The 13489-nt window shown below is 46.7% G+C and overlaps 1 protein-coding gene across 4 annotated transcripts in view; it reads left to right on the forward strand.

Moving 5' to 3' along the window:
• The window catches only part of BCAR3 (BCAR3 adaptor protein, NSP family member), a 155781-nt gene that overhangs the window by 102490 nt on the left and 39802 nt on the right, over nucleotides 1–13489 (forward strand). Inside the window, exon 1 of one of the 4 annotated variants that reach the window (XM_049111662.1) lies at nucleotides 866–1361. The exons of the other annotated variants lie outside the window; for them this stretch is intronic. Coding sequence (XP_048967619.1) covers nucleotides 1278–1361 — 84 coding nt within the window. The 5' untranslated portion in view covers nucleotides 866–1277. Of the gene's footprint in view, nucleotides 1–865; nucleotides 1362–13489 lie in introns of those variants that run through there. 4 annotated transcript variants of the gene reach the window in all.

A 13489-nucleotide genomic window follows, 5' to 3' on the forward strand; every position in this document is an offset into this window, starting at 1 on the left:
ACTTGACCTAGTCCAAAGGCCGAGGCCTCCTGAGGATTTGACACTAATCCTGTTGGATATTTCTCATACCTCCCTCATGCCTCATCTGGTGTTGTTCCTTTCTGGACTGAATAGGTTCTGTTTCTTCCTCATTACAAGTTTCTGCCTGTGTGAAGTTTTAGAAAGCTTCAGGACACATTCCAGGTTTGAGTGGCCGAAGCCACAGAAAGGTAATGTTTGGAACCATAGGACAGGAAGAGCTACAGGCAGAGACCGGGGTTTGATGAAAACCAGAATTGTTGAGCATCCACTCTAACTGGAATGCAAGAAGAGAAGCAGTCACTTTCCCCTAAAGGTCGTAGGAGGTCTTGGTGGGGGCAAAGGTCTACTTAGCACAGGAGAAATGCGTGGCTTCCCTGGGCCACCTGGTCTGAGTGCTGGATCTGGGTTAGGCAGAGAGGACAATTGAAAATGGAGTATTTGAAGTGAGGGAGGGAAGTGAGGTAAACAGTTGAGTCAGAGGAGGGTACACAGCTTGACCCCCATACTCCCAACAGACTGCTTGGCCAGGTGGGATGGTATGGGGGTGCTCGGGGTGTTTGCTGACAGACTTGCTAATTAAACACCAGAAGACAGTATTGCTTTGCCTTCAGTGATGGCTATGCCAACGTTATCAGCCGCAAACTGGCTGCCAGGAGCATTCTAATTAAAAATAAACAGTACTGCGGGTGGGCTGGGGTAGAGGGGCCAGGGACCCTGCCCATGTTTCTTAGGACTTCTAGGATTGGTCCTAAGGGAGAGTCACACCCCAGTCACCTTTTAGGTCCTTTTCTCAAAGGAGCCTTTGTCTCCACAAGGTGGTACGATATGTGCTTCCCTAACCCTTAGCTGCTGGGGTGGCAAGCAGATAAAGCGTCTAGGAGCAGATTGCCTGGTGTCCTAGCCCTGGGAAGGACAGACGGCCTGAGGGGGCTCATGATTTCTGACAGGTCTCTAAATTGAGGGGACAGCTAAAGCCCAAAGCTCTTCTAAGAGAGGTTAGAATTTCATCAGAGAGCAAGTCTGGTCACATGAGAATTTCTGGCACCGTGTGCATGGCAGGCTGGACACCAGCCTGCTAGAATTGAACGAGTGGATCGTATCGGCTTCAGCGGAGGGGAGAAGTCCCAGCCCGGCCCTGGACTGCGGGCAGGAGCAGCAGAGCCGTCTGTCGCCGCGGGGCTGGGGCTCTGATCACCAAGCCCCATTTCTTTTAACCCTAAAAAAAAGTGTGTGGTCCAGGGACTGGACACTGAACGATGCCTAAGGAATGCAGTGCTCTCCACGCCCTGTCGGCAGCCCTGTGCTGCTTCTACCCCTGCAAGCCATTCCTTGGAGCCAAGGTAGGTCGGTTTCAAGATAAGATGCATTGGAGATTGTTTTGGGGAGCCCTGAAAGCAGTAGTCTTCTAAAAGGCACCCGAAAAAGTTTGCAGCCTGCTGGTTGGAAAAACAGAGGCGCTTTCTTTGGCCGGGAGATCTTCCTAAGCCCCTAGTGATGTGCCTCTGCTGGAAGCAAAATCCAGCTGCACAGAAAGGGGGCTCCGAGTCTGCATTTGGGGATGAAGCTCTCTTTCTCAGGACACTCTGTCTCCTTGGGTGGAAATTCTAAACCAAAGGAACTCAGTAAGACAGACCTATTTTTCTTCTTTCTCTCTTTATATCTCCCTTCCCTTGTTGACAGTGGATGTGAGAGGGCTGAGCCCCTCTCTCTCCTGAACCCGCTGGTCCCTTATGTCAATCATGTATATAATATACAGAAACCACCAAAGACCTCCTTCCAAATTTCAGCCAGGTTCCAAAACATTTCAGTATTTGGAACTGTCTTTTCCTTACTGCTACCATTTCGAACCTTTGTTACAAGACACTAATGCCAGAGGTTTTGCGTAATACATCAGCCCACTGTTTATTTTGATGAAAATACTCAACCTCATTTGACTAATTCCAAGACAAGACCTGTGTTCTTTGTTGCCTGCCTGTGACAACACTAAGAACGAAGATTAATACAGGCTCTCCTTGGTCTGCGGGTTTGTCTGCCTTGGAAAAATCCTGTTGGCCCTTAGCTTGACCATGGAGCTCACTTATCCTTAGGAAATAGGAATCTAAAGCTCTCATGACATCCTTCCCACCCAGATGGTGGAGCTCTGTCTCCGGAGGGACTGACTTATTTCATACAATTGAAAAAGCTACCACAGGGTTATGATGTTCGGCTTCCTCCTTCTCCATAATGCTTAAAAGAAAAGAGCTCAGGAAAATCTATTAAAGGGAGAAAGAGCCCTTTGTAGAAAAATATACACCGAGTGGGAAGAGGGTAGGCTTCTGATTTGACTGCCCTGTTGGAGTGTTCAGAGTATCTTTCTCACCATTGAGCAAAGTTCATTTTTGTCTCTTTGTCAAGGGGGATGAGCAATTAGTCATCAATTAAAAGTGTTTTGGAGGGGGGATGGGCAATTAATCATCAGTTAAAAGTGTTTCCTCTCTGATTTAAGAATCTCTTTCTATCCTGGAGCCCAGTGGGGTGATATGGGGACCATGTGGTTTCTGGCCTAAATATGGATCATTCTAGTGTTGGTAGATGAAGTCATGCCATTAACAGTATTTTAAAGCTGTCAAAGATAGACCAGGAGGTCCCAAAGGGACCGTGTGCTGCAGATTGGCAGTATGTTTTCACTCTAATAGAAGTCCTTTCATAAGCCAGCTTTTGCTAATTCAGAAAAGTGCGGCTCAGCATGGATATCTGAGAAAACAGCTTCTAAATATCTGAGTGAGTGATGAGATTCTGTTGGGATGCCCCTGTTCCTCTGCAGCCATGTCCAAGGCCTGTGCACAAAGGCCACAGTAATATATGGGGTACAGCCATCCTTGAGCTTCTCCCTCCCTGGCCTCCCCTGACCACCTTTTGACTGAGAGTAGAAACACCTCCTTCCCACCAGGGGCTTCCCACCTCACCCCCAGTTGGGTGCATCTTCATAACACAGGGAGAAGACCTGACTTGCTTGCCCACCAGAGACTGACATTTCCAGACCCAACTTAGGGTCTCCCACCCAATGTCCAGGTGTGCTTCCCTGCACTGTTTTGCTCAGGTAGTTACCTGGGAAAGAAAGTCCTCCTGTGCTTAAATCCCTGCAAGAGTTGCCCCAGTGATAAGGCTGCATTGCTTTATTGACTCCTCCTTTAATTAGGGGTTTCAGGTCTTGCCACTCATAATTAGTTTCCGCTGCAATTAGGGTTTCAAAATTAAGTTGGGATTGATTGCCTGATAGCAGAGCGGAAATAAAGCTCCAGTTCTTGACCGTGTATGCTGCTTCACTTGGCATGGATTTCTCATACCAAAAATAACACTCTGGTAGCCATGGTAACTTTCCATTTGGTCTAATCCATATCATCTCGGGAGAAACTAAAATGTTATTAATAGTGTTTGTTGTATGGGAAGAAAACTAAAAATATAAAGGCTCCTTCATTACACAGGAGACCAATCACACTGGTGCTTTGAGGGAATAAAATCTTACTTGCAGAGATTTGTAGGAATTTAGAATGTATGCAGGGGCCTGGTGTGGACTTGCATATAAAGGCCTTGGAAAGGAGGCGGGGGGGGGGGGGGGGGCAAGAATGAAGAGGAGAATCAGGGCTATGCAGTCTTTGCTGGGCTCCGGGGAGCTGAGGCCAGAGATGAAATGTTCCAGCCATGTGGAGGGTCATGACCTTAACATCCTGGGTGAGAAATGGAAAGGCTATTTTGCTTGTGCCCAATGGAAAAAGAATTTAGACTGAAAATATTACTGATCCATAACATTACTGGGGCACGTTCAAGTTCAAAAGTCCCTAAATATCGAATGTAGTAGCCCATCCAAGTGTAAGCGCTCTTTGGCAGGAGTGTGTGTGTGTGTGTGTGTGTGTGTGTGTGTGTGAGATAAATGACAGTTGAGGCCTGGTGCCCCTACTTTGAAGGCCTCACCACAAAAGCATTAGGTCATGGTGTCATTTTCTTACATTTGCAGAAGTTCTTTCAGCTTCCTTCGGAGTTCCTTCACAGGGAATGCAAGTGAGTTGTCTTATAGGAGTCTCAAAACCAGTGCTCCAAGTTGGCAAGGCAATAGTTTACCCCTTCCCACAGAGGAGAAACTGAGGCTCAGAGAAACTGCCTACCCAGAATCGTTTAGTGGGGCACCAGGGGTAGAAACCAGGTTCTATCCTTCATCTGGCTTGAAGCCCAGTGTCCTTTCTACAATATCACATTAAGGCCGTTGAAACCTAAACCGTGGGTGCCCGGGTGGCTCAGTTAGTTAAGCATTCAACTTCAGCTCAGGTCATGATCCCGAGGTCCTGGGATGGAGCCTGCTACTCACCTTTGTCTCTTATGAATAAATAAATAAAATCTTAAAAAAAAAAAAGAAACCCAAAATGAGATGATACTGTATGCATTAATACTTTAGTACACAGTGCAGTTGGGGAAAAATAGTGCAAACCTCAGTTTTTGGGAGAGACTTCATGGAATGGAAACGTAGCTTTCAGAGAACAGGTAATCCTGCAGGCCGTGGCAAGACCTCTTTTAGGTCCCTTGTGAACCACAGAAGGAATTTGGTGAGAAGCACAATAGATCCCATTGCTAGAACTGGCAATGAGACAGACCCTCACTTCTTGTCCCCATGTCTCTGATTTTTCTTCTGTGAGGTAGGGGGAAAGAAGCTGAATTTTGCCACCTTACCAATGGCCACTTCTGGGGAAGATCAGTGTGATTTTAACTCCAGGGGATCCTAAGGCAACTTGCAAGTGTAGAATAACCATGTTTCTTTCCTTTTCTTTTTTTTTTTTTTTTCTTTTGGTAAAAGATTTCATTCATTCATGAGAGACACAGAGAGAGAGGGAGAAGTACCTATGGGGAGCCTAATGTGGGACTCTATCCCAGGACCCCAGGATCACACCCTGAGCCAAAGGCAGACACTCAACCACTGAGCCACCCAGGCGTCCCAATAGCCACGTTTCTGAAGAAGCCTCAACAGAGAGGTTGGAGTCAGTGGGTAAATGAGTCACTTCATCTCGGCTAACTTAGTGGTCTTGTCCATGAGAAGTCATGGCTTAGAAGGCAGTGGGTTTTAAGTGTATACTTTCCCACACGTAGATTTGGTCATCTTTGCGACTTAAATGGGGCTGTTGCTACTGTCATGTTTTGTTTTGCTTTCAATCCTTTCCATTGCCCCCAAAAGTATCTGGAGCTTCTCTGAATGCAATATGACAACCCGAGGTGTCCCATCTGCTCATCCCCAGAGGGTTGTATTCCTGGAACTTGTTTTCATTAGAAACTGCCTTCCTGTGTCAGAGCAAATGTGGTAGAGTTGAGGTCCTGCTTGCCTCCCCTGTGGCCGGTCCCTTGGTCTGTTTGCTGTGGTGGCAACTTGGGTCCTAGTCTACCATCCTGGTGCTGATGAGGGCCTGACTTGGCCTTAGTTGGTGGGGCTGATGCATCACCAGCACAGGCTGTGCAAGGTGAAAAAAGTCACTGGGGAGCTGTCTCTCCAGAGTGACTCAGTCCTTTCTCATGGCGGTGGCTAGTTGCTCATTTATCTCTCCTGCCCTCCAAAAAGAAAAAAGCCTAGCACAGCTTTTTTTTTTTTTTTTTTTTTTGAGAGACCTAAATGCATTCCATTGGCATCTGGGAGCTTGGGGGATCTGGTTTCAGCATCAGTGAAAGGAAGGACGTGCCTGACAGCGGCTGGGTCCCAGCATCCCCTCTCCACAGACCCCAGAGCTTGGATTTTGGCCAAGGCCTTGTTTTTGTTGGAGAGACGTGGGTGGGAAGCAGAAATGAGACTGGGATCCTGGGAAAATTCTGTTAGTGGGTTTATCACCTCCAGGACTACAGAGAAACAGGCCTATCCAAACACCGGGGAGGACGCTGGAGAGTCAGGGTGCCCAGGCCCCAGAGACCTTCACGCTCTGCCACCTGAGAGCTCTGCAGTACGTGGAGGACCAGGCTCCGTCGCTGGGTTTAAAGATGTCAGAGACAGCTCTGGGGTCTTTTAGCTGATGCATATTTGGGATGTCTTTAGGCCAACAGAGGAAACTCAGGCTGCCCTGGGAGGGGAGGGGAGAGGAGGGGAGCCTCATGGGTTTGGACTGCGGCATCTCTGTCCTCATCTGGATTTCCAGTGCATGTCCACAGCCCCAGGGGCTACTGTTGGAATCTGGCTCTGGCCATGAGAATGTCATGGCTTATTTTTCTGGCTTATGAAAGAGCTATGATCAGTCTTTTAGTTTGTATAGAGAACAGCTCTCCCCAGCGTCCACTCTGAAACACGTGTGCTATTGCAAAAGCAGTTCTGCACAAAGAACCAACAAGCTAGCTCCCAGTTTTCTTAATAAGATGGAATTTGAGCGACCAGTGAGCCAACCTCTTACTTACAGTTCATCTGCTCATCCCCCCACCGGCACTCCCAGTGTGTGTCCTGAGAGCCTCCTGGGTGCTGGGGAGACAGTGCAAGCTCCTGCCTGGAGGAGCAGTTGTGTGTCCACTGGGGAGGTGGACGTGCAAGCAGCTCTCTCCATGGTGTGCTGTGAGGCCCCGGCAACGATCTTTTTTTTTTTTTTTTTTAAAGATTTTATTTATTTATTCATGAGAGACACACGGGGGGCGGGGGAAGGGTTGCGCAGAGACACAGGCAGAGGGAGAAGCAGGCTCCACGCAGGGAGCCCGACGTGGGACCCGATCCCGGGTCTCCAGGATCACGCGCTGGGCTGAAGGCAGGTGCTAGACCGCTGAGCCCTACCGGGCTGCCCCTGTCTTAATGCAGCCCTGGGGCGGGGGGCTTCCTGGAGGAGGTACCATGGAGCGGCTCCTACAGGAGCAGTAGGTGGAGAGACCCGGGCGAGGGCCTGATGCACTAGACCTCAGGCCAAAGCTGAGGAGCAACGAAGAGATAGAGATTGGGGGGGGGGGGGGGCGCCGCGGGGACGGGGAGCAGGGAAGGTCTGGGGCCTGGTCCTTCTGCGGGGAGCAGCAGCTGGAGGAGCTTAACCAGCGTCTCCCCAACTCGTGCCCGTGTCCTTGAAGCTCCGGTCAGCTCTGCCGCCCCTGCTCGGCTCGCTCTGGTCGGCCTCCCTCCACCTTCTCTTTAGGCCCTTTTTAAACGCTCAGAATATCTTGTTTCCTCACAGCAGCGGGTCAGGCCATCAGGCACGATAATCTTCCGTCCCCACGCCCGCCCGCACAAGCCACAGCTATGGCCAGATCCAGATCCCCGCCTCCTCCGAGGATGAAGTGTCCCTGTCCCGACCACGGCCGGCCTAGCCACCTGTGCCCACAACCACCCCCTCCTCGAAGATTCCTCGCCGTTGGTCTCTCCTCAGCGACCTTCGGCCTGCCTCTCTCCACCAGCACTTCCCACGTAGTTTGCAAACATGCTTCGGTCTTTCTCATTCTAAAAATACTACCTATTTCCGTGTCTTCATTTCCTGATCCTGGTCTTCCTTCACCCAGAACCTGAGGAACATGACCTCTGCTTCCTCACTTCCCAGTGGCTACTCAGCCTCCTTCACCCCACCAGGAGCCTTGCCAAGTCCAGTGGATGCCGTCCAATCCTGATCTTATTGGAACCCTACTGTACTTGGCATTAGTGGCTCTTCCTTCCTGAAAGTCTGTTCTCTTGACCACTAGGACACTGCAGTCTGCTTATTCTCCTGGATCCTTCCTGACCACTCCTACTCCACTGCTAGGGACTGTCTTGTGTCCCCCCCAAAATTCATATCAAAATCTTAACCTCGAGTGGGCTGTATTAGGAGGTGGTACATGGAGCCCTTATGAATGGGATTAGTGCTCTTACAAAAGAGATCCCAGGGGGCTCTCCAGCCCCTTCTGCTCCGTGAGGACTCAGTGAGAAGAAGGCTATCTGGAACAAGGAAGCAGGCCAGACACTGAATCTACTGGCACCTTGATCGTGGACTTGCCTTCAGAACTGTGAGAAATATATGTTTGTGGTTTCAGCCACTCAGTCAATGTATGGGTTTTGTTTGTTTGTTTGTTTTTTTAATAGAAGGTCCAATAGATTAAGACACTATCTTCAGTTTTTCTTTTTGGCATACCTCTTGAAGCCAGCATCCCCTGGCCCTCTTCTGATATGTCCTCATCACCCCATCTCTTAGGTGGGATGAAGCTGAGATAGACTCCCTCTCATTCCGAGGATTCCACAGCTTGTGCGCCCTTCTCCCCACAGCACCTGGACCCCACGGCCTGGTGAGCCACTCCCACAGATCTGCTCCCTCTGCGATTCTGTGTTGAGTGTTGGTGGCTCAGCATCTTCCAGGAGCTTCCATGCCTTATCCTCCCATTCTTCTTTCATATCTCATCAGCTATGGCTTATGATTTTACTTGTAAACATTTCTCTCGTCTGTCTCTTCCTCCCTGACCCTACCACCAGTACTGTGCTAATTCAAGCCCCTCTATCTCTTGCTTGGAATTCTGGAGTAGCATCCTAACTGGTCCTCCTGCCCTAAATCTTCATAGGAAGTTATTTCATTTTCATGTGTGACATTTCTAGACATGGGGATTATATTATATCCTTAAGGCAATGCACTTCCCCATGTGAAACAACTGTAATTGCTAGAAGGTCCCTCCTCACATTAAGTCAAGATCTATGCACTGCAGTGTCTACCTTATTCTGCAGCTAAGTGGGCATAATAGCCCTTCAGATACATTTCTTCCCTCACATTATTGTGAGCATGTCTATTTTGAGACCAAATTGGTTGGTATGAGTGAACACCTAGAAATAAAACTCTGTGTGTGTGTGTGTGTGTGGGGGGGGGGTGATTCTAGATTACTTTCCCTAGGGATGTGAACCAAGAATATTTGACCATCATCTTGAGATGGTAACAGCCCAGTCCTTCAGCTGTTTCCACACAGCCCTCATGTTTCTTTAAGTCTGTTCTGTATGGACTAAATATTTCCAGTTTTTTGTATACTTTGGGAGACTTGGATTTTAGTTTTTAGTCAATCCCTTATTCTGTAAGTCTAAACAAATCATGAAAATTCAGGGCCTTGGTGATGTTTTCTCTAGGGATGTTTTCTCTTACTACCTGTTTAACTCTAGGGATGTTGTACAGATTCGTGAGATCAGAGTTGTGTTGTTTTAGGTGTCTTGGGTCTCTGAAGTTCAGCTGCTGTTTTTCCATTTCTGCTATGACCTCTAGCATGGTGATTGTGGTTTGCAAAAGCTTGTTAAATGAGATATGTGGGTGTCAAGTACTTTGAGCTCCTCTGGGGAGAAATACACCTTTAAAATGACGTGAGAGTTTTATTTTTTTTTTAAAGATTTTATTTATTTATTCATGAGAGACATAGAGAGAGCGGCAGAGACACAGGTAGAGGGAGAAGCAGGCTCCATGCAGGGAGCCCAACGTGAGACTCGATTCCAGGTCTCCAGGATTACACCCTGGCTGAAGGCAGGCCCTAAACCACTGAGCCACCCAGGGATCCCGACGTGAGAGTTTTATGTTGGAAGTGGTAGAGTTGATGTTTGGCCAAAACCCATCTTGTGATGAATCATTTGGTTTTACTGAGAACCTACTGTGTTGGTTGTGTTGGTCCTGATATATGATGTGCTCATCCTAAAGCAGATGTCTGAGACAGTTGTTAGTCGTGGTATGTTTTTGGAGAGATAAATTTGGAAAGTGATTTATTCTATACCTCATGCTGAAAAGGTTTCTGAATCTTTGGATTTTCCTCTGTGTGTTTGGCATTTCTCGTTTTTCTTTCCAGTGATATCTCCTAGTGTCTTTCACCATGATGCATTTTGTTTATTCAGTAGTGCCTCATTCATTCAAGGTGAATTAAGAAAAGGGTGATGCATTTGACCCTGAACAACCCCTTCATGTAAAATTCATGTGTATATGAATTTTAACTACTAAGAGCCTACGGTTTACTGGAAGCCTAGCACAGTCAACTAATGTGTATTTTTTATGTTATATGTATTATTCACTGCATCCTTACAATAAAGTAAGCTAGAGAAAACAAAGTGTTATTATGAAAATTGTGAGAAAGAGAAAATACATTTATGGTACTGTGCTATATTTACTAAAAAAGTTCTTCATGGAAGTGGACCCACACAGTTCTCATCTGTGTTTTTCAGGGGTCAGCTATGTTTGAATTGATTTTGATTTTCTGATATTATTACTGAAGAGCAAATAGGGCATCTGTTTTGAAAAAGCAGCCATGTTCCACCAAAGTACTCATAATTTGGATTGAGATGAATTAACAAGTTTGAATTACCAGTGGGAAAGATTTCTGGCTTGGATCTCCTTGCATCTTGAACTTTGGTCAGCCCGTCTTCTCAAACCCTTGTCTTGGATCTGCCTTAGCCAGGGAGCCTCGGTTTCTCCTTTCTCCATAGATGCTAACAAAGCACTATTCTTATTGAATGGAATAAATCTCACTACCAGACCCAGTGATTAATATTTCACTTCATTGTCTCATTTAGCCTGTGTGCCGACCTGGTGAGAGAAGTATTAACGGAAGTCAAGAACATGGTTAAAGGGAGCAAAGCAGTTTACAGTGGGGTGGGTGAGGGTGTCATAGGTTGACTGGTACTCAGCTTTGATGTGAAACCTTTTATTTCACAGACCCACTGAATGATTAAGTGCAAGCAGTGACCTTCAGTCTTCATCCTGATTTCTCACTGGGAGGAATCAGAAAACAGGGCTACCTCACGGGGATGATTTGGATGTTGCTTCTCTGCAGGCTGTTCCAGGAAGTCATCATCTAAATTAGATCTAGAGGGGAAGGTATCCGCCACAGCTTCCAGCAGGGCAAGATGCTAACAAACGATTGTTGAAAATCTCATTGTGTTTCAGTTTGTCTTTTACCAGGGAAAGATGAGGCCCCCTTGGAGCTGAGCACTGAATGAGCCCATGGGTGCTTTGGCAAGAGGGTAAGGACATCATGGGCGAAGCCACCAGGGCAGGCAGCTGGGAAAGGAGATCTTACGGTGTAAGGAGTGTGTTGAACAATTTGTCACCCGTGTAGGTAACCACTGTGAAGGAGAGTGGCCACATAGGTCCATGTTGGGTGTGCTGCTCAAATTCCTCTTGCAGTTTTTACACTCATCAGTCTCCAGTGAAAAATAATTGTCAGTCCGCTGGTGTTCCATCAGAATGAAACGGAGCATCAAAAGCAATACGGTCACGATCCTGCAGGATGGGAAGATGTGGAGACCTTGCCCAGAGAACGATGGGGGGATAAAAGGCATCAAGGGTTGAACATTCAGGGGAGCTGCGTCCTACAGAATGAGCCTAAGGCAATTAGATAAGCCTGGGGGAATCAAGTTACTGCCGCCCCTAGGGGATACGTTGGGTTAAGACTCGACCTGCAAGATTTAAAATCAAACTAGTCTTTTTCGATCACACAAATGGGAGGCAGAATTTTAATGGAAATCTCTCAGAACCTGGATAAACAAGGAGTTCCACAGTTTTTCTCTTCATATTTCCTATTCATAGTTTATGAGCCTCTTTTGATAGGTGTTTGATAAGGTTTGATAATGAATAAAAATGAAATCTCTTGGATTTGGGTTCTCTGGTGGTTTGATGGCAGTTTCCTGGCTGCGCTAGGGGTCTGATGGCCCCTGAATCATCCTTTGTCTGTGAAAAGAAAAATCACAAGTAGTAGGAAAATGAAGCATCTTAATTTAATAGCAAATTACAAATCTGTTTTTAATGGCACTGGAGTAAGACTCTGGTGTTAAGTGTGATAAATTATACAGGTTTAATTATAAAATGGCATCAAAACCCATCTGCACAATCTTTTCTGAAGATGAAATTCTTTCTAGGATTTGGAAAGGAGAAATTTATGTCTTCGAGGTACTTAAACATTAACATCAAATTCATTGAAGTGTTTCAGAATGCTAAAAGTTTCTGAGATTTTATGAGATGTCTTCTCTATGGACTCCTTTCTCAGAAGGGGACAGAAACCCTCGCTGACCACAGATAGGATAGAGAACTCTGAGAACTTCAGCAAGACTGCAGCTGCTGTACATTCTCTTCAGATGTCTTGTCCCTCAAAGAGGCTGTAACCCATCAGGCCACGGAGTCCTTCTTACACGCCTGCATCTCCTGCCGGATCTGGTCCTGGAGGCCACGTGGCTCAGCGGGCGCTCAGTCTTTGAGTTTAATCAGAGGCATGGTGTTCCAGTGGCTATCAAGCTCTTGATTTAAGACTGACCCCTTGATTATTTCTGCAGAACTTTGGCCAAGAAGGTGAAGTAATCAGAGGCATAGCGTTCCAATGACTATCAAACTCTTGATTTAAAACTAACCTCTTGACTGTCCATTTGGCACTTTGGCCAAGAGGGTATAGTATGTATGTATATATGGGTTAGGAAGCTGCCCACAAAGACTATTTCACTGAGCTTTAAGGATTGAAAGGAGCAGGCTCAGGGAAGGGGCCCAGGTGAGGCCAGAGGTCCCCATTTGTCAACAGCCCAACACTTGAAAGGTGGTGACATGCTTGGGGTCTCCCTTCTAGCCTAGGGAGCAGCACCTTTGTGTGAATTTGAATAAGGTACCCATCCTCAAGATAGTTTCTTGCCATCTGCCAGACAACTGTTGTAATCAGTATGGAAATTTTCTGTGGCTGTGTATGAAGGGCACCCCCTTAGATGTAGTGCCACCGTGTTGTACATGTCTTGGAGCCAATGGCCAGGCTCACCCACTGGGCTAGACCAGGCTGAAATACCCACTTGCCCATGCCACCATTTGCTTTTGTCTACCAAATGGGATATTTAAAATTTGAATTTGAGATTTTTTTTCCCCTCTTAGGACTTTTATTTACAAAGTCAATTGTTTACTTAACTAAAGCCTTTGGCGTTAATCATAGTTATTAGCATGGGAATGCTATTTATCTAGCCTGGCACCCAGTGGGAAAGCTGGATCAGTACATTCAAGCCTTTTTTCATTTATCTTTGGAGTATAATAAAATATTTTTAGGCAAGCCATAAAAACCAGTGAGTGTTGATAAAAGGTGACACAGAACCCAGTATAGAAATTGTCTCATATCAAGGCTTGAAGATTGCCACAAATACTACCTTCTTTCCTTCCATTCCGCCTCAGATGAAGTCATCTGGGGTGCTGGCTCAGAGTTGATGGGGCATAAAGCTTGGGGGGGAACTGGATTTTTGTTTTTTGGCCAGTGGGCAGGGTTAAGAGTGGCCAGAGTAATTGGGATCTAGTCCTCCTGTGGGTTCATGATCAATTGATGCAGGTTTTCAATGGTAACAGTACCACCTGGATCTCTAAAAGCCCTTGATATACTTTGGAATTTGGTTATAAACTAGTCCACTGCTTGAAATTTAGCACAGGGCAGGGACTCAAAGGAGCTGAGTTTCTGACATCTCCACAGAACCTCATTTTTAGGCAGATTTACTTACCCTACACGTAGCAGCCTTAACAAGGGTTCAGGATGCTTCATGTCATAGTTAGCCAGTGTGTGCTTT

The sequence above is a fragment of the Canis lupus genome, chromosome 6 (assembly GCF_003254725.2).
Source record: "Canis lupus dingo isolate Sandy chromosome 6, ASM325472v2, whole genome shotgun sequence".
Lineage (NCBI taxonomy): Eukaryota > Metazoa > Chordata > Mammalia > Carnivora > Canidae > Canis > Canis lupus.